General features: G+C 31.6%; 1 protein-coding gene and 2 long non-coding RNA genes across 7 annotated transcripts; 1 reads left to right on the top strand and 2 right to left on the bottom strand.

Annotated features, from left to right (window-relative positions):
* Positions 1-5,544: 5,544 nt before the first annotated feature.
* On the bottom strand, positions 5,545-7,495 carry LOC133666617 (uncharacterized). The gene is made up of 2 exons (XR_009830998.1): positions 7,363-7,495; positions 5,545-7,264 (listed from the first exon to the last, which is right to left on the bottom strand). It is a non-coding gene; the product is annotated as an uncharacterized LOC133666617 (long non-coding RNA).
* Positions 7,496-7,902: 407 nt separating this feature from the next.
* LOC108003876 (nuclear RNA export factor 1-like) lies at positions 7,903-16,957 on the top strand. 4 transcript variants are annotated; one of them, XM_062078583.1, is made up of 6 exons: positions 7,903-8,057; positions 8,167-10,971; positions 11,039-11,317; positions 11,408-14,929; positions 15,052-15,249; positions 15,963-16,957. In XM_062078583.1, exon 2 carries the CDS (start codon positions 8,239-8,241, stop codon positions 9,811-9,813), a length of 1,575 nt encoding a protein of 524 aa, XP_061934567.1. In that variant the 5' UTR covers positions 7,903-8,057; positions 8,167-8,238; the 3' UTR covers positions 9,814-10,971; positions 11,039-11,317; positions 11,408-14,929; positions 15,052-15,249; positions 15,963-16,957. The 4 variants fall into 4 exon arrangements, with proteins under 4 accessions (XP_061934567.1, XP_016921909.2, XP_061934569.1 ...); XM_062078585.1 differs by having other exon boundaries at positions 7,911-8,085; XM_017066420.3 differs by having other exon boundaries at positions 11,039-14,929.
* On the bottom strand, positions 16,655-19,113 carry LOC108003919 (uncharacterized). Of its 2 annotated transcripts, XR_003699058.2 has the most exons (5): positions 18,973-19,113; positions 17,432-18,620; positions 17,128-17,287; positions 16,894-17,037; positions 16,655-16,810 (listed from the first exon to the last, which is right to left on the bottom strand). It is a non-coding gene; the product is annotated as an uncharacterized LOC108003919 (long non-coding RNA). The 2 variants fall into 2 exon arrangements; XR_001767139.3 differs by having other exon boundaries at positions 17,128-18,620.
* Positions 19,114-19,130: the final 17 nt, after the last annotated feature.

Below are 19,130 nucleotides of genomic sequence, written 5' to 3'. Positions count from 1 at the left end.
GAAGATTTTTTTAAGAATTATGATACGAGACGAGAAGTTGAGCTCTTTTCCTTTCTTACTTTTTTTTCTTTTTTCTGGAATTGAGAGAAGCTGCGATATCTTCGAGGATTTCCCAAAACGTGGAAGTTTATTTGAAGATTTTTGAAAGAGGATTGTTGTAATTTTGTAATGTTGCATTTTATACGAAAGATATGGTGATGTCTAATTTAACAGGATTCTCAAATTTTGTTTCTATCTTCCAATTCTATTTCGAAATTTTTAATACTGTGACAAGCTACGTTTCTTTTTTTCTTTATTTGATGAAAGCAATGTATTTTGCAAAGGTAGAAACTGTATATATCCAATACTCGTTCTAGGATTATATTCGATTTCTGTTTCATTTCCCATTTGACGATTCTCATACTTTATTTTTCAACGAGAATTTCGAAAAACGAGTTTTGTTATATTATTTTACATAAAAAATAACGAAACGCTGCAATGATCCCATCATTTTACAAAAATCAAAATTATCCTTCCCGTGACACTTTTATTTTCCGAATAAAAAACCGAGATGGAATTCTCTAACTCCTTATCATTCTTCTCATTCCTTCTCATTTCTCTTCTCCACTTGCTGTTGACTCGAAACAATCCTACGTGCAAAATTTTGTTTGGATAAATAACGAGATAACAAAGGAAATTAATGGCGAAAATGATCGGTCGTTGCACGCATTGTTCGTAAAAGAATTTTATTTCCACCTTCCATTTAAGCATTGACATTGGAAGAGGAGGCCGAAGGAAACCGAAGGGTGAGTCGTTGTCGTTTTTGGCACGAACCGGAGTAAAGAGGGAACGATGGGTATATACGCGAGAGGAGGATAGTAATTACAGAAGCGGGACTGAAAACGCGGGGTTCCATCAGACCCTGCGAGGCACGATCCTCGATAAGTATAGTTGTTTCAGGATCGCGTCGATGCCTCCCTCTCTCTCTCTACTCCCGCTATCTCATTTTATTGGTACAGGTTACGTGAAAAATTTATTGGCTCCGCGCTGTTCCTCGATCGTTCAAGTATACCCACAAAGATAGAAGAGAAAACCACGACCCCTCGTGGCCGTCGATCGTGCAATTTTAGGAGGAGTTATCCAAGATCATTAGACTCTCTTTGATCGTTTCCTCGACAATTTCTTTCTCCGAGCTTTCTTCTTCCTTCCTTCCTTCCTTTCCTTTTTTTCTCGCACATTCGTCGTTTCTCTATGCTCCTCTTATTATTTCGAGAAATTATTTTATAAATGGAAACGGATGATTCGAGAGCGCTCCTTCTTTTCCACTGAGAATAATATTACACAACTGTAACAATCCACTTTATGCGTTATTCCTCTTCTCCGGCGAATGAGCTTGATCACCGGCACATGACTACCCCCTCATTATCCTCGATACAGTTTTGCCTCGTTCCTTTTTTCTCTCTCTTTCTCTCTTTTTCCGTTATTTCGTTTTTAACCTTCATCTCCCCCTCCAAAGATCTTAACGTATCCCTTTGAAGAAACAATCAGATGCAAGGAGAACGGTAAAATTTATTTAACTAACGTGGAGATTAATTTTGGGAAAAAATCGATCGAAATACTCTGACTTTTTCTCGTTCGATTATATCCTATATTAGATTAGAAGAAGTCCATCCTTCGAAATCCGTTCGAGGGATAAAGGAATGATCGTTGCAGATAGATGGCAAGATGGCGGAAAGAAGAGCGAGCGGAGGTTCAAGGAGAGGAGAGGAGAGATCCTCCTTCATCCAGGCTCAAAATATTCGTTGGGCATAATGACGAGCGGCGAGTGCATCGTGATGGATGATACTCGGTGTATCTTGTATCACGGTATCGCGGCTACCACTTGCTTATTAAACTGTTCGGTATTCCTCGGTGGACGGAGGACGCAACACTGCAGCCGACGAACACTTGCCCCCACGAACAACACGAGTTTCCAAGGGGAGGAAGATCGATGCTCGGTCCCGCCACGGACCGAAACTTTATAATAAATGTCATCTGCTACCGAGGTAGCAGTCTTCTCTGACTCGTTATAAATCGCTACCGTGCACTCTCCACCGCTCTCTTTAAGGGCCGAAAAATTATCTGATTCCCTGGAACCGTCCACTGGACCCAGTAGCTATCACTCTTAAACTTTATACTTTACGTCTCCTTTTGTATCTCCGTGATCCATATTTATTTTCTTCGTGGAACGAGGAACGTGATGAGTTTTGAGTAATAAAAAACTTTTATTCTTTTTTTTCTTTTTTTTGAAAAAGCTTAGCTTTTATGAAAACCTCTCTTCCCGAAGAAAAAAAATTCTTATATATTTTTAGCCAATTTTCAGCAAGATCTTTCTCTCGTCGATGAAGAAACGCGATGCGAATTCAATTATTTTGGAATAAATTAATAAATTCGTTGTTGCTTCTTTTCCTTTTTATCTCTAACGAATTTTTCTAATCTCTGGGATTCTAAGAAAAGAAAATGTTATATCTCTCGCGAGAATAGCTAACAATTGGGACCGATATTATGCTTTACTATTGCAAAATAATTTCTATGGAACGCAACCTCGATGCTCGAAAAAGAAAAAGAAGAAGAAGAAGAAGGGGAAAAAAAAGTCCGTGGAACGAGCTGCGAGAGAATCGACCGATAGTTTTCTGTGGACACCCGGTACGAAACGGATGATTGCGCCTCGCGAACGCAACAGATCGCTACGTTATTATTTTCGCCAGTTATCGAATTAGATGTTGGCTTAACGGCTACGTACGGCGGGTCCCCTTCCACCCGTTTCATAGGCGTACATACACCGCTCTTCTTTATCGTGTGATAGTAACGAGAGCATCAAACTTTAGAGATCTACTTAATTCAATTCCTCCCAATGATGATTCGCCTCAATTTCTTTTTTCTCTCTCTCTCTCTCTCTCCTCCGTACGAGAGATCCAATAACAAGATCCGAGAACATTCTTCCTGAATGAGAAGATCGAATCAACTGTGTGTGTATCGAATCTAGGTTCATCCAAAAATTGCTCCTAGTTACTTATTCCTTATTGTAGACTAGCTAGGATTCCCCAAGTCTGGAGATAAAGAACGATCTCGAGGGAAAGATTCTCAAAGATTCGCAAACGAAGGAAGGATCAAAGAAAATTCTTCTAGGATGAATCGTTTCCTGGTGGTTCCACCTAGGTGGAAATTCATCAATCGGGCTGGGTTGATCTGGTGCCGGAAGAAAAGGTAGGAACCTATGATCGATCGCGGTCGGCTCGTGCTCACGATGGACTTTTGCATCGGCTGGACGCGGCTCAATTTCCTGGTCGAGTTGTAAATTATGCCGATTCCAGATCGCACCACGGACGACGCCCATGGCCTCTTCTCTCGCGCAAGATCTTCTCATCCTCTCCTCTCCCAACGCAAGCCTCCTCCTTCTCTGTCATTCCGTCGTCCCAGAATCTTTCCATCGACTTACATACATCTTTCTCTCTTTCTCTTTCTCTTTCTCTCTCTCACACACGCAGACACTTCCCATGTTTCCCTTGGATGGCTCCAACTACGAAGATAGGGGCATCCCCGAGATTACGGCTCACTCGTTACTACCTACAACGTACTTACGTTACTTTTAGAACTGCTTATTACTGTGATTACCGGCGCATAATGCGACGACCGAGCGTTCTACAATTTATTATTGAATTGCTATAATACGGGCTCCACGTTCTTATGTGTGTACACGGCGTACGGGAAACGTACGGGCTGTGAAATCTCCGCTCCGATAACCACCCTGTCGTCCCTCCTAAAAAGAGATGAAAATACGCGTTGTGTACGCGAAAACTTTTCCCTTCCTTTCTCTCTCTCTCTCTTTCTCTCTCTCCTCTTCCCTATCCTTTTCGCATTTTTTCACATCGCGACCGGGTTAAATAACCCGAGAATCCGACGAACCGAGACGAGGGTGAACGTAAGAGGTTTCGATAAAGGGAAAGGAAACGGTGTCTCCATTAACGTTTTTTTTTTCTTTTTCTTTTCTTTTTTTTTTTTTTTTTTTTTTTACCAACACGCCTCGTCTAAATCGCGAATTTAACGTGGCACGATTATCTTCCATGTTCTTTCTCGAGGTCACTGTGCACGGTCCTCGCCATTAACGCGGCCGGTTGGATACGCGGTTTTGCGAGAGAAAAGAAAAATATATACGTTAGTACCTTTAAGGTAAGGTTGAACTTGACCAACCACCGAGCGGCTGGGCAAAATGGGCATGTGCCATTATTTTTATCAAAACGATTTTCCTCGGAAAATCGGATCGGAAAATCAAAAACTTTGACGATTTTTCGAATGGCTCTAATTCGAAAGCTATAATATATTGCTTATAATTTATCTATATATAATTTTAAAACTAGGAATGGAAAGCTTCCAGAATCCATTACAACTGTTTAAAAAATTTTATTGTGTTATTATTATGAACCTCGGTTTAAACATTTTCAAAGATTGTTAAGATTTTTGTATTCTTAACAAAATCTCCTTACCTAAAAAAAGAAGAAAAAAAATATGCTTCTCGATATCCCATATAAAGTTTCAACTTCGAATTTCGTAGATATAAAAAATTTTAGAATTTTAATTGAAATGCATTCAAAAATATACATGTGTCCATCTATATCTATATATCTGTGATCTATAGTGCCAACCAGCAGATCGTTCAACGCATAAGGATTTTTTCTTTTCCTTAAAACGTGAAATGCGGAAGAGCATCGCCCAAGGCGGTTCGATCCACACATGCACGCGCGCGCACGCACACGCACACACACATACATATGTACAGGCACGATGCTTGTTGAGCCTGCCTCCGGTCAAATCACCGGTCTCTGCCTCTTCTATCCCTCTATTTCGACCCTGTTCATTGTTGCATTCGTGCATGATTGGGCACGAGCTTCGCGAAATAACACATTTAAAAGGAAACTCGGACCACGCACCATTTCTGGAGCGGTAATTCTGTCCCGATAACGTTACACGTTGCACGGTAATACGTACTTACCTCGATCGAACAGGCATTAACATATCTGGTTACCTTTGCCTAGCGTGAAAATACTTCGTGGTACCCGTTGTTGGTTTTTCCATCTATTTCGAATTGGATGATTTTAACTCTATGGTTTTAACTCTTGATGTACGATGATTGAGTATAAAAGTGATTTGTAAGTAGATTACTACTTAATAGATTCAAATTTATCCATTTTTCGGTATTTGACACAACGTTGTGGTAAAATTTTTCAAGAATTTCTTTGTTACGAATTTTGGTGAAACTTTATTTTATATTCTTCGTTGAAACAAAGAAGAATAGGAAAAATTAAGAGAAAAAAACAGTTGAATTCCAATTTTTTTAAATTTATCGAATTTATTATTATTCCTACTAAAAATTATTTAAAAAAAGTAATTAATAACGAATACTGATCATACAGAATCGTTTATACTATATGTATTAAAAAATAGAGAGAAGAATCAACTTTCTCCAACTATTTATAGAAATCATAAACGTAAAAAAAAAAAAAGAAGAGAAAATATGTGCAATCACAATTTGTATAATTTATATAATTTAATACAATAAAAATAATTGATAAAAATAAAAATAATTAATAATATTCTAATAAACATTACGAAATATAAAATGTATGTACTATGTTTTTCTATGTCAAAAAATTCCAGAAAATCGCTTTATCATTTTAGTGTCATTTTCAACTTTACCGATTCAGTACAAAATGAGATTATAATATTCGTAGTGATTAAAATTAGAACTAAATGAAACTGTGAATGCAGATAAATTACTATATTTAAACTATCTATGACACTTTTGTTCAATAAAAAAATTAAAAATAAATTGTTATTACATATAAAGCAAATAAAAAAAATTTATATACAAATTGTTTAAATCAACAATTATAGCTTTTTTACGATATGTAAAAATACTCTAAAAATGGTAATTTTAATAAATTAACAACAATAAATATTTTATATTAAAATATTCAATCAAAATTTATAAGTAATTATATACGATGTTATATCGATACCGACGGATACCTATTATTCTTATCCATTGAGCTATATTTACTTAATAGAAAAAAGCACAATTTCTATGACCATCTTATTGTTTAGGCATATCGAAACTATATGATTTCTTATACAAATTACATTTAAAATATACATTTTATATGTAGACATTCTAAAAATGTATATTTGTGAATATTTTAAAATACGCATAATGTTTTATTCCGAAAGTTATGTCGGTAAGTTTTTTAGCTACAATCGACAGTCGGTCAGCTAATGGATAACTTATCTACAAGTAATAAATTATATTATATGATTGTTTTTTTATACGATTGTTTTATTTTTTAATTATGTATGCAACGAACTAATTTATATTATTTAGTTTACAATTTATAATTGTATTAAGGAAATGATTATGAATAATAATGATTTCATCTTGTAGAAATTATTGCAGATTGGAGATTATATCATCTATTTTAACGAAAAAAATCTATTTATTTTCAAATAAATTCTTTTTTTTGTGTGCATTTACACATTCAAATTTTTTATCATTATGCAAAATGAGCTATTGCGAAAACAAATCTATCATCTACAATGATTTATCGTCACTTTTATAAAAAAATTAAAAACTTTATAATAATTACAACTTTTACGAAAATAACTTATACGAATATCTTATTATATTTGCATAAAATTTATCAAATTGTCTTTTAATCTTATGGATAAATTATTATATTTTCGAAATTATCTTAATGATCAAACGATAATTTGCATAAATAAAAATTAAAACCGTAAACTATATATTTAAAATAAAAATTATATTAAATTAATATAACGATAATTTAAATCTGATTTAAAATACAAATTTTATAATACAAACTTTATAATACAAATTATTGCTAATATTGTAAAACGAAAAAAAATTTAAAAGATTATTTAATTTTGATATATTAATGTTTAATAAATTAAACAAATTCATATTATTAATTAAACAAACTTTATTATACTAGTAATAATATATAAATTATAATAAAATACCTTGTTAATAAAAATTTTCTCAATTATATACTTCTACAAATGTAATACATCCGCTCGCTACGATTTTCAATAATAGACTGACGCCATATGTAGAGAATGATTTCCGATTAGCTCGACCTGTACGGTTTATTATTGTTTTGAAACCGCGTGAAAATTGATGTATTGCGTTATATATATTCCAATAGTTACTTATATATGTCCTAATAATTAATTTCTATAATATAAAAATCCGAAGACATATTTATTAAAAATGTAATAAAAAAAGATTATTATTATAAATATAATAAAAATAAATTATTAAAATTAATTTACCATGTACAATAAAAACAATAACTTTCTGATTGGCTAGAATTGCGCCATTTTTTTTTTCTTTCAAAATCGCATAAAAAATTGAAATATTGTATTTTATAATATGCTTTAATTATCGTGAAAATATATGTTTTAATATCAAAATCCTAAAAACATTTATTGAAAATATAATAAAATTATTTTAACATATTTTATTATTAAAATTATTAAAATTAATTTAACATATAAATTAATGAATTGGAAAAAATAAAAAATAAAATATATAAAAATGATATAAATAATTTGTAAAATTTGCATTATTTAAAAAAAAAGCAAAACGAAATAAAATTTTAATATTCATATTATAATAAATAAATTTTTGAAATTTATTATATAAAACTTAAAGAATTTTAAATATATTATCATATTTAGAAATATATTGTAAAAATAAAGTAATAATTTTATTATGATGAATTGATGAATAAAATATTAAAAATAAAATATTAAAAATTAAAAATTAAAAATATATTTTCTGTCATATATTTTATTTATAATTTTATATTAAAGTTTAATCCAATATGCATATCAGAAACGTTACTTTTTTAAACGATCAGTATTACGGAATTTGAAACGCAAAGTTCTATAAAATGTTTTATCATAAACAAAATGAAGATTAAAGCAAAAATATAAATTTATTATTTTTAATATCATTAGGAGAAGTATTTATTTTAATATATTTATTTTAATGTATATTGTTTTGTGTTAAATGCAATTTTTCTGTGTAAAAAGTCTAACCTAACAATGCAAATAAAAATTATTTTTTTTCAGAAATATGTAATTTTCACAAATTGTGAAATTGTGTGGATTCATATTTAGTGAATTAAAAAATAAATAATAAAAATGCAACGAACAAATTTACCTATTGTATCAATGCAATTAGATTCTTCTATTGCGATAAAAATAAGTATGGGTGGATCAATGTTCCAAGAAAGGACATTAATGGGTCGTTCAGATGTATGGCACAAAATTAAAATTTTAAAAGGAACTGAATATGATAAAGAAACAGTGTTAAAAGCTATATTAAATGCTATTGAACCAGCAGAATTGATTCCTGTGAAATATCAAATCAATGGAGAAGATACTTTCTTTCTGGCTCGTAATTGTGCTCATGCTCTTGACAAACTATGTAAAACTAATTTAATAATCAAAAATCCAGAAGGAGATCCATTGATCTTAATTGTTACTTTAGGATTTGCATCCATTCATGATTTGAAAATTAATCTTCAACCTTTACTTCTGACTGCTTTGACTAAAAAATATGATCCTAATAAAAAAACTCTGGATCTGGAAGAATTTCATAAAGATCCTGACATGTCTAAAATTGCTTATTGTCCGTTATCCCAACAGAGAACTTTTAATCATGTTTTAAAATTAACAAAGACTGCAATTGCCACAGTAGAACACTTAAATCTTCAGAAAAATGAATTGTTCAATTTAACTCCTATAGAAACTTCTAGTTTGACTTCCATAAAATATTTGGATTTAAGACATAATAACTTAATTGCTATGGAAGCACTTACCCCTTTAAAAAATCTCTGTATACTGAAATTATGGCTAGATGGAAATCCTTTATGTGAAAATTATTGTACTTCAAAGCAATACATAGATTCTGCAATGAAATACTGTCCTAATTTAATTCAGTTGGATGGAGTTTATATTAAAACATGTGGCTTACCATTAACATATATTAATTATTTTAAAAATGAATCCAGAGAAGAATTAGTTAGCAAATTTATTAATCATTTTTTCAATCTATATGATCAGAGTGATAGAACAGTTTTAAGAGGATTATATTATAAAAATGCATTTTATTCTATGAGCTTTGGAATTCCATCACCTGTGGCTCATAAAAAAAATTTAGTTCAATTTACAGCAAATAGAAATTTATTAAAAACTGCAGATCTAAATAAGAAACGGCAACATCTTTATTATGGACAGGATAATATTTTAGGTGGTTTAAAAAGATTACCACGATCCTATCATGATAGAAAATCTTTTGTATGCGACTTGATATTCGATGATAACAGATGTTTAGTAATCTCGATTTGTGGATTATTTAAAACTATGAATAATTCGTCACAAGTTCTATGGTTTAATAGAACATTCATTCTCCAAGCTGGCCCTGATCATGAATATAATATTATAAATGATCAATACTACATAAATGCTACTACAGAAGAAATATCACCAAACAGTATAGAAACAAAAATTTCTTACGACGAAATCGTATCATCTTGCTTTAGCTCGAGTGAGAAAAAAGAATTGTTGAACAAATTTACAGAAATAACTTCATTAAACAAAGATTGGTGTCAAACATATTTAGAAGAAGCTAAATGGAATATAAGAAAAGCGATTTCAAATTTTATGAAGGATTATAAATCTTCGGCTATTCCTGTTGAAGCATTTTCAAGATAGTATTGCTTGTTAGGTTAATAATGAAATTGTAAATATAGAAAATATATTAACTTATAGACTTTTTATTTTTTAAAACGAGATACTCAATTTAATGCTTTAAAAAAATATATATTTTCTCAATTAGTGTTATTTTATGTTATATATTATTTTTATATATTTATGTTTTAATAATTTAAATATAATTATCTGATAAATACACTCTACTATTAACTTGAAGCTTTGTTCAATAGATGGCACCATAATATGAATTGTGATACAAAATAAAATGTAGATGCATCGTATTTTATGAAATACGATGTTAAGAAAAATATAAAAATAATATATTCATCTACAATAAACTATTTTAATATATTTAATATATTTTTTTTTATTTCTATAAATATTAAAATAACCTATATAACTTCACATTTTTTTATAATTTAAATAACATATAAAAACAGAATCTATCAGAATTTCTAGTTCAACGCTATAATAAGAAATGATACAGCTTCGATAAAAAAACAAGATATCCTTGATAGAAAAGAACTTTTTCTCTCCCAAGTAATTCTATGTTAGAATACATTCAATACCATCATAGATCAATGAGCGTGTCGTGATGTTACTTGTCTGGCATTTAACAAAACCCCGAGGATGTTCACTGACTTCATCAAAAGGTTATACATTCAAGGATTACATTGATTGTGGGAGACAAGTGAATGAATCAAAACATTTCTATTCTCTTTTTGAATATCGTTAATACTATAAATTGTTTATCTAATCCTTGGCTTAGATCATATATTTTACATTCTTTGAATGCTAAATATTTCTTATGAATATAAGAATAAGAATATAATTAGATATTTTAATAAAAAAATCTAAACATCATAAAATATTATTAATCTTATAATTAATTCCAGTAATCAATAAATCGTGAATTCTTATAAAAACGTATCCATGTCAACAGTAGCAAAAATGACAATCTATTAAATTAACATGAACGTCTACAAAGCAAATGAAACTGTGGATGAATGAAACTTTGTATGTGATTTTTAAGTTAGAAACTCTTTCAAAACAAGATTTACCACGCTTAAAAGGTTATATGAAAGATGTTACTCATGAATAACATCATTTTATAATGTACTTTTTACTTAAACAATATTTCAACTACTTATTTTTATTGTACGTAAAAAATTTCTTCAAATTTAAAACGAAGAATGTAAAAGTAATTTTGTTTCTCTTCTCTCAGATTTACTGGGAAAATTGGGCAAAAGCGAACCAGAGATAGCGAACGAGCTAAACGAACTATCAGGGCTAAATAATCGTCCTCACGTTTTCCTTGAGATTCTATCTCTCAGAAAGCGCTTCCCATTGCGCAACCAAGCTTCATTTCCTGGTTCCATCGCAAGAAGATGCTACGAAGGAAAAAAATTCGCCTGACAATAACGCATGTTACGCGATCGTACGTGTTAGTCGAGCAACTCGCTTTACTAACAATTACGAGACCTGACGGAGCGTATGCTTAGTGGTATAATAAAATGATTATTGTGAGATCGTTGGCAACCTCCCACGAGTATTTTGCTTGGTAAAAAAAAATCGACCCTCACGATTATTTCAGGTTATGTGCCCATCCAATTAAAACTTCCTTTGATCGGTTCGTCTTGTTCTCGTATTGCTTTCCTGACTCGTCTTTCTCAAAGATTCTCGATACGAAATCCTGGCTAAGAATTGGACTTTGCGTGACATTGATCGCCGATTTCGTAACGTTAAACAAGATACAGATCATAGATCAAATTCTGATAATTCATCAAGGATTCACGATTTTTTATTTATTTTACACAGTATTGAGTGTAGACGAATCACTATTTTGAGAAATAAATTTTTTCTACTATCAAAATGGATTCATTGAAATTTCTATTTTTAGAATAATATTTTATATTTCTTAACTTAGATAATAGATGAAATTTTTTCTAATGATACTTCTCTATTAAAACTATTTAATTTAGATACTTGATTAATGATTCTTGAGATTTTTTTTAAAGGAAAATAAAGACAAAGAGAATCGAAGATAACATGTATGCCATTGTCTACGCATCATTCGACTTCTTCTATCGCATCGCGAAAGTAGTTTGATTTATTGAAGAAATAAAAGAAGAAAAAATCAGGCTGCGAAAGTGGTGGAATGACAATGCCTTTGAAGCAATCTATTTCAACCGAAACGCCATGAGTTAAACGATACACGAAGATGCCTAACATCGATAACACGTCAGAGAAAGTCGAACTATATCGGTTCTATGGAAATTTCGTGCACGAGAGAGAAGTGTAACGGTGTTAGGATAAAAAATAAAATGACAAGATTCAACCGAACGAGTAACGCATCCTTGTGCCAGATTCAAGTCTGTAACGACACATTTATAGCACGAGACTGATCTTACGATTTCGTCATTACGACACGGACCATGGTTTGCGTTTCGTTCTTGTCGAACACGCTTGTTTCCTATCAAAGATCGACTTTCATGAAATTCAATTAAAAAAAAGAATGAAAGAGAAAAATTTATAGTAACAGATCTTTTGTGAGACAAAAGACTCGAAAGAGAACATAAGTAATTTCGTGAGATTTTCTGCGAAATGCGTAATTAAAATACAACCAAGTTGCACCATTTCTCCAGTAATGAATGCATGCTTCCTACGCTTCTTCCAATTAGCCTTCTGATCCGTTCTTTCTAATGAAACTTGCCTCCAATCACGCAACATCCCGCGCTTTCATCAATTTCCCTCTACTGTTTATTTACATTCTAACATTTTAATACTTTTTTTCATCTACATCAAAATCTGTGAAACTTCCTTTTCTCTTTCTAAAAAATAGAAATAATTATTTTATATTATTTGCATAAACATTAAATATATTTTTTAAATATATGTTTTAAAATATAATTTTATATAAAATAGATAATTAGATAATCTTTTATTTGTTTTACAGCTATCTTCGAATATCGGCGAATATCTTTCATATGTAGATCATATGTATCTCGTAGAATCTTTTTTTTCGATTTCTTCACCATCTTGTTTCAATTAATCATTGGAAATCCACATTTACATAACATTTGGAAAGTTAATCCGATCATAATTAATATATTTAATCAGATTTAAAAATTTTTCTTCCTTTTATGAATTTCAGAAAATTATTAATACTAGAAACATCGATTTTTATCATGTGTTCACATATATTATAGATGTGATATATAGATGAATTAAAGTAACGTTACGAAAATAATTATATTTAATTGAATATATCGTTTCAATAAAAATTATTCAAGATTAATTTTGTTAAAATATCTGCACAATCAATTTGATCGATTTAGTAGCCTATTGAGACTTCTCTTTTATTATAAATCTTTCATTAAGCGATTGATCAATGATCTCTTGCAGGTAAATTTCTCTTTCTTCTAAATCGAGATAAAATCAAAAAATAAAGAAGAAAGGAAGGGTCCATTCAGTTACACTTGAAATAAAACAGGAAATTCTTACAATAATTTTTTCCAAAGTCAAGACGAAGTTCACCAGCCAAGATCTTGCCTGGAAAGAATTCAGTCTGTCGTCTGGAAAGTCTCTCAGAACTGGCCGCTTGTATAACTTCCACGTTCCAAGCCGCCCCAGAAGGCTTCGCGTTTATGCAACTTTACTCGAGGATTCGCGCACGCACGACACACTGTATCATCGTCGTGTGTGCTCCGGTGAAAGTTACGTCCACTGACAACGAAGCATCAGGCGACAATCCGTTGCCATTATCAAATCGGAAATTAACTGATTCGAGCATTGTTCCTCCAGATGGTACCGATCGTCTTGATTTTTAAACAGAATCAGGTTGCATTTGTGAGAAATATCAATTGTTCTGTTTTTTAATGGAAATAATATCGGGAAGAAACACGACCGGCTGCGTTCTCGATAAAAAGTGGAGCACTTCCCATTATTTTCTATTGGAAAATTACTCGAAGCTTACCAATAAGGTCTTTGTGCCATGGGAAAGATTTCTCTTGGAATCTCTTGATTGTATTATTATAGAAATGAAAATTGATCAATGTTCGAGTTTAAATTATCGAACGTCTGAGTTTAAATGTGATTCCATAGAAATAGATCTTATCTAATTTTTCTTTTATTTAATTAGGTTTATCGGCGACCACTAAGAATTAATCATCTATGAGTATTTTAAGATTAAAAGACGATGTATATATGATGACTAGGTATGGATTACATAAGAGAATAGCGGCGAGTGGATAATTCTTATTTTCGCACGGAGTTACACACTCTGTCACAATAACAAGAGGGCCGTAATTAAGATCTCGAGAGCGTTAATTTTACTTTGTACGAGATTTTCCATTTGTAAATCATATTCTCGACGTATCAATGAATTTATTTCGAAATAAATTCATATTTTTTTTTACATGTCTTTTTCATATTAGCGAAAGAAGACCTTGTCTGCGATATTAAAAAAATTAATCTTCTATCGATACATTAATCGGATCTTTAATTAACCAACCTTGTTTTCAACTCGAATCGTTTGTATTTATAGATAGTTCTTGCTCAATTAATCAACCGAATTATCGATTTATTAATACCACGAACATTAAATGTTCGTCAGGATTGAGCTTTGAAATTTGTTCTTATTGCGTCCATTTTTATATATTTTTTCCTAATGAAATAAATCTCTTAAATATATCGTAAAATTCAAAATGAATTCACAATTAATAGAAATAGAAAATACTTATTTGAAGTAAGATATTCGTTACATTATTTCAAATGTATCTAGATCTGGTATGATATAAATGGTGCAACAGTTGACTCGACAGGATCTACATAAGAGGATAACGAGTCGCTCATAGCTCAGGGGGCACGGAGAGCATCGGTTTTTAGGATGATCACCGAAGAGACGGACGAATCGAGTTCGCTACATAGAGGATGCCTCCTCGAGCGCTCGCATTTTGCTTTCACTTTCTCACGTGGCGAAGACTAGGAGAAATATCCCCTTCCCCCGTGACTTATAGAATCTTCGTGAATCCTCGAGCACGAGATCGTTGTTCCATCTTCGGTGTTCGCATATGCAATTGTTGCACGACTATATAATTAGCTCTGTATCTCTCAGGTAAATATTTATTCCTTAAAAGTCTGGAATTAAAATTAAAAATCGATTTAGATCAAAATGTACAAAGGAAATAATTGTTAGAACGTGTAATTCTCTCTCTTTCTTTTTTTTTTTTTTTTTAGAACACTTATCTTAGATTTAGACAGAATTTCGAAAACTGTTCAAGGTTTGATGATAGAGGGGATAAGAAACTACAAAACGATGTTTTCTTTCGAGGAGAGGCATAATTGCGACAATGTAATCGACGCCGAGATGCAGCCGCGAGATAACAGCAACGACGCACACGAGAAGTATATTCAAAGAGAGAAGAATTTTTTCAGGTAAAACGCTGACACAAGTATTGTCTACGAGAACCTGTGTTATTCAAATTTCTCTATTTTCTGAGAAGTCAAAAATATCAAAAAAAAAAGTGTTTCGTAATAAGTTTCTCGGATCCGCCTCTGGAATAAGGACAATTAATTAATTAATTCGTTTTTAAGTGAAATTTCGATATAAGAAAAATAAAATTTGTAAACATATACCAGTGTCGAGAATTTTCTCTCTCAAATGCATCGATTTGCGTAATCGATGGTCGTAGGTCGGGAATGAAAAACATCAATTTGTCCAGTTCCTTTCTCGTCGATTTTTATCGTAGGGATAAACAACCGATTCTACTCGCAGCTCTATCATTATGTATTAATACCAAGTCGTTTATGAATATATAATTCTTATTTTTAAACGCATCAAAAACGATACACGTCACACAACAATTTGATGAACATGTAAAAATCTATCTCTTTGATTATTATAATCTGAAAATTTATTTATCAATAGAATATTAAAGAAAGTTATATTATCTCACATTGAAAATGAAATATTAGAAAGTTGAAATATTCTCGTGTGATTGCTTACATATCCGTTGTTTTATTGATTATATTTCAAAATATCTTTGAGTAAAAAATTTTTTTTTAACTTATAACTGTAAAAGATAATATGAGATATTGACAAGATTCGAAAAACAATGTAAAGTTAAATTAAAATCGATTAATTCCAGAGGGGAAATCGAGGAATTTATATCAAGAAATATGATCCTCGTGATGTCGATGGTGCTCTAGTTCCTATTGCTTTCGCCGCAATAATTTTCAACGCAATAAATCGTCAATTCGTGAGGAGGATTCGAGTGCACGTGCTAGAGGACGTTCGAGATCTTCCAACCAGCTTTCACTAGCTCGATCCGAGTTAAAAGAGGAACGAAGGCAAATAGGAAAAACGGGAATTCGTACACGCCAAGGCCGTACATCTAAATGTATTCATTCTTTCGTATTACTAAATCGAAATATGTAGCGAAATTTCATTACTAGAAAAAGAAAATATAAAAAATTAGCTTAAACTTTTTGCGCATGAAAAAATAATATTTACTAATATATGTATATATATATATAGTGTGTATGTGTGTTTAATTCAAAATTTTGATATGTAAACAGAGATCAATGATCGAATATGACGCGAGATCGTGAAAGTGTTAAGTTACTAAAGATAGTTGATGACTGGACGAAGAAGTGCACGCGTCTGACGGAAGTCGAATATGTTCCCGCATACGCTTAGCACCTTTCTGTATCCGCTTGGGTAATGAGGAACATTCTCTCTTCTCCAAATCGCTATGCAAATCTGCGTAACATCATACAACTCTTGGAGGTATAAAGAATCGAGTTTTTTCTCAAGATTTAACAAATTCCTTGAACTTATTCGATACTTCCATTTTATCCAATGTTTCAAGATTTCGAACTCTGACATGAAATGATAGATAGTACAATCGAAATTCAATAATTTCTATAAAATTGTAAGATTTGTGATATAAAATTACAATTTCGTTCCTTCACTTTAGCTCCGCTGTAAAAAATTCTGAAAAAATTTTTGAATATGAATTTTAACTCGAATTATTTGCATGTATTTAATTGCGTTATTTTATCTTTAACAATACTTACTGTTTTCACTTCTGAGGACAATTGGAAAAATAATAAATCTTGCATAAAGTCTCTATATGTCAAATTTCCATTTGTTAAATGTTCTTTATTTTGATAAAATCTAAATAATTTGAAAATTTTAACTTTTCTCTTCACTTGAAATCGCTGCAATTGATTGAGTGTTCTTTACATAATGATTAATGGTAAAGATTGATAATTTCGATAATAGCTACTTTGAAAAACTGGTTTGCTTACCGATAGATTGCATCAAAAGAAGCATTCTTAGATACTTATTTTTGGATAATTGATCACGGAATTATCACATTTGTAACTGTCCCTGAGAGTTATCTCATCTTGAAAAAAATGATCTGCCTATGCATCTATGACCCCGCTTTCTCCATCGGTTCAATGCTTGCTAAAGAATGTCACGACATACCGTTCACACTCGTGGATATTTGCATCGAAAACGGAAATGATCCCGAATTTGATTTGTTTAAATTTGTAAAATTGTAAATTTATAATTCAATTTTTACGAAAAAGTGACGTATCAGGTTTTTACCATTATCCGATCACAGAATTATTGGATGCACGATGCAATCGGGCAATCAAATAAAATTACAGAAAACCTCAATCAACCTCCTACTATGGACACGTTCCTTAGCTTGTAGGTGCAAATATCGTGCTATCCACAACAACTTTCGCCCTCCAAGGCTGAGAAGATTCCTCGTCGCGAGTTCATCACGCGTAATAGAAACGCGGATGGTCATTGATGGAAAATAAAATAATCCTTATCCGTGACGATACCTATTTTATTCCTATTTATAGGGACGGAAGATAAATGCTCCAGATTTAAACTATAATTTTAAATTAATTCTGGAAAATAAGGCATATATATTTGCCAAGAATTGCACATAATCGAATTATATTCATAAAAGTGAAACAGCAAATAATAATTGAAAAATACTTTGAAATGTCACGAAAATAATATATATATATATATTTAACACAAGAGCATTATATAATTTTATCGTTCGCAGTGTTCCCAAACGTTGCCGGAAATCTCGTTTCTTAACACAGAACACGAGAATAATTGCGAAATTTCGATTGTCGAGGTACGACCTCGATTTTCAGCTTCCTCGTGCTTTCCACTCGCTATTTCCCTTTATCCTTCATAATTTCAAACTTGTTGATTCTTCTGTGGAACGAAAAAAAAATGTTCAAAACTGAAAGAAATCGATCTAACGATGGAATGCGACACAACACTCCCTGAATGCGACTTTTCGAAGAGTGGAGGCTCGATCTCGAGTTGGCAAAGGGCATGGGACGACCGGTCGCGATGAACTCCACGATTCTTGTGACGTTTGGAGCATATTTCATCAGAGATTTCAATCGCATCGACTAATTGATCGCAGATTCGTATCTTAAATATCTTGAATTTTGATTAGTTTTAATATTACCTTGTCTTAACTGCGATATTATCTGTCTGGTAATTTTTCCATCGAAGAAAAATTTTTTCTGCCAGAAAAGTTGTAATCTGGTACCGAGTAATCGAGTGATTTAATAGAAAGTGACTTTTACCACCTGTTGCCTTCGTAATTTATCGATGATTTGTCAATCGAGGCAATAATGTCTGTTTGTCATAAACACGAAAGTACACACTTTTAAAGATGTTGATTAACTTTGATCGAGGATAAAGGAGAATTCTTAATTTAATTCTTTAAGATTAGATCAATCTTGGTCGATAATATCTGAAATAAGAAAATAAAAATATTTCGATAAAATATATTCTTAACCATATGTTCATATCTTTAATATTCAAATAATATTCAAATAATATATAAATCAAGCTTTCAGCAATTCAATGACTTATTTTTGATTTTTAAAAAATTCTTCTTTTTCCTACTAATAACAATGAAGAAAATCTTCAATCTTTCAAGATTCGAAAAAAAATTTCACCGACAAAGCCGCTCTAAGCCGCTAAAGCATATTCTAAAGATAGTCGCAAAAACACTGGATATCTCACGTTCTTGTTTTTTAAAGCAAAATTATCCGCTATGATAATTTATTAATTTAATAATAATAATTAATATAATTTTTCACCATTTCTTTTGTATATGTAGAATACAAAGTTGTCGAGATCATAATAATTCTCTTAGCTTTCATCAATAGTTTCTCCGTGCAAGTCGTCACTAACAGGTAGCATCTGCCTTCGGCGATCGAGCGGAGAGTGACGTAACGAAACATTACGTCCTCTACCC

Source organism: Apis cerana, linkage group LG8 (genome assembly GCF_029169275.1).
Source record: "Apis cerana isolate GH-2021 linkage group LG8, AcerK_1.0, whole genome shotgun sequence".
NCBI classification, from domain to species: Eukaryota; Metazoa; Arthropoda; class Insecta; order Hymenoptera; family Apidae; genus Apis; species Apis cerana.
This window is presented reverse-complemented; position numbering and strand designations above follow the sequence as displayed.

Bases quoted from the DNA above. Each gene is read 5' to 3' on its own strand.
- LOC108003876 (XM_062078583.1), top strand. From the start codon at position 8,239: ATGCAACGAACAAATTTACCTATTGTATCAATGCAATTAGATTCTTCT.